General features: G+C 40.9%; 1 protein-coding gene across 1 annotated transcript in view; it reads left to right on the top strand.

Moving 5' to 3' along the window:
• Positions 1–1007: 1007 nt before the first annotated feature.
• Positions 1008–2270, top strand: part of arhgef40 (Rho guanine nucleotide exchange factor (GEF) 40) — a 38647-nt gene continuing 37384 nt past the window's right edge. Inside the window, exon 1 of the mRNA XM_061066405.1 lies at positions 1008–1065. Coding sequence (XP_060922388.1) covers positions 1063–1065 — 3 coding nt within the window. The 5' untranslated portion in view covers positions 1008–1062. The remainder of the gene's footprint in view (positions 1066–2270) is intronic.

The following is a 2270-nucleotide window of genomic DNA, read 5'->3' on the forward strand; positions in this document are numbered from 1 at the left end:
TGATTTAATTTATTGTATTGGTTTAAATGTCATAATATATTTGTTTGAATTTATTTCATTGTTTTTATTTTATTTTATTGTTTTCTTATTTTATTTTATCGATGTAAATGTTATTTAAAATTATTTTATTGGCATTTGACATTTGACACCTGGAGGAAACATGTTGACGAGTTGCATTGTGGGGAATGTAGTACTCAGACTTTTGGGAGCTTGAACCTCATGTGACGACTGTAAAAGTTTGAATATCTTGATCAGTGTTGCACCAACTCTCACCAATTCGTTTAATATCAAGCTTTAATAACATTTATTGAGACAATTAACAACGCACATAATGTTCTGGTGATCCACACTGCTGCAAACACACTATATGTAAAATACAATATTAATAAGATCTGTTGATTCCTGAGCAGAAACACTCACTCGAATGATTATTTAGAGTTTGAAACGATTATTTGCACCGAAATTGGTTAAATTTCGCACAGGATCAACTCTCTGCCCCCCCCCCCAGTCACTGGTTCCATGTCACTGGGACCAGAGATCCAATAATACAACATCACAGGGTTTGTTTACGCTGGTTGTGGCGTCACAGCTTTTTTATTGTCTATTCATGGAGGCAGCTCAGAGGAAAAATGGAAAGTTTGAGCTCAGACTGTGGGGCTGTTGTTAGAGGAGGAGGAGGAGGAGGAGGAGGAGGAGGAGGAGGAGGAGGAGGAGGAGGAGGAGGAGGAGGAGGAAGAGGAGGAGGAGGAGAGGGGGGTGGGGGGGCGTGTGCATGGGACTGGGGAGGAAAACTCAGAAACCAGCTCCAGAACATTGAGGCTGGAGAGGAGAGGAGGATTGTGTTTACCCGCTGATAGTGAACGAGCCCAGAGAGGAGGAGAAGAAGAGGAGGAGGAGAAGAAGAAGAGGAGGAGGAGGAGGAGGAGAAGAAGGAGGAGGAGGTCATGGAGACTTTCCGACTGTGAGTGAAACGGAGAAAGTTGTTCTTCTTGCGGAGGATGCGGAGAGGAAGCGATGCAGGAAAGGAGCTGAGGACTCTGTTGGGAGTTCCTGACTGAAGTCATGGTGAGTCCCGTTCTCCTCACAGCTTCTCTAATGTGGAACAGACTCAAAGTGTCTTATATAGATATGATTAATACGTTTCAAACCTGATTTTTTAAAAGTTTAACAAATTGCTTAAAAGTACATGTTTGCATTATGCTTTGTATGAATATGTTCACATGTAAACTATCACCCAGACTCCAAAACCCCCCAGACAGCTTCCCCTTTCTATATTTTCTACTTAAATCATCACTTCTCTCATAAGGCATGCGTTTGATTTAGTGAGAAATATGCAGCAGTCAGCAGCTACAAGTCTTTTTTTAAAGCTTGCCATGTTTGTCAGATGCCATCAGCAGCTCATTATGCAGATTCCAGATGTGTGACGTTTGCACATGGATCCTCAATAGAGCTCTGTGCTGAGTCTCCTGGGATTCTGTTTACCATCACTCCCACTAATGGTCTGATCCACACACACAGAGGCAGTGGGACGGACTGAGGCACATAGAGGAGATAATAAAGATATTAGAGACGTTTAAAAGATTGGGGTTGTGTTCCTGCTCCTGTGTTGTCGGGCAGAGTGGAACAGTTTGGCAGAGAGAGGAAGAGAAAGAGGCAAAGAGAAAGGGAGAGCTGGAGGAGTGTAATAAAAGAGGAGGGTAGGGCTACTTCTTTATTTTAGGAGACTTGGACGGCAGCTACAGTGGTTTTCGGTGATGCCGCATTTTCCACATTGGACCTGGGAGAAAAGAGAGCAGAGAGAAAGGGAAAGAAAGAAAGAAAGAAAGCAGGAACAAGGGATGGCAGGAACTCCAGGAGAGGAAGAACATGTGCAGGAGGGATTCGACAGGAGGAGTTTTTACAATCACAGAAAAGTGTTGAGGAACAAATCGTCTCATGAATGCAAACCTGCAAACAACATGTGTTCATATGAACTCGCTGAGGGGGGGGGGGGGACACGGCTGCTGACACATGCACATACGTGTTAAAATGCATCAGCACACACAGAGTCACACACTTACACTTATTTATACATGTGTACATGTTATTATTATTATTATTATATTTATTATTATTATTATTATTATTATTATTATATATACTGTTGCTGCCATTATTACTATATACTGCTATTATATTGGTATATTTACTATCATATATAAATATATATTATGTTATATTATATACTATATATACTGTACTATTTTTATATACTGTCTAACAATAACATT

This window comes from Limanda limanda, chromosome 22 (assembly GCF_963576545.1).
Source record: "Limanda limanda chromosome 22, fLimLim1.1, whole genome shotgun sequence".
Taxonomy (NCBI): Eukaryota; Metazoa; Chordata; class Actinopteri; order Pleuronectiformes; family Pleuronectidae; genus Limanda; species Limanda limanda.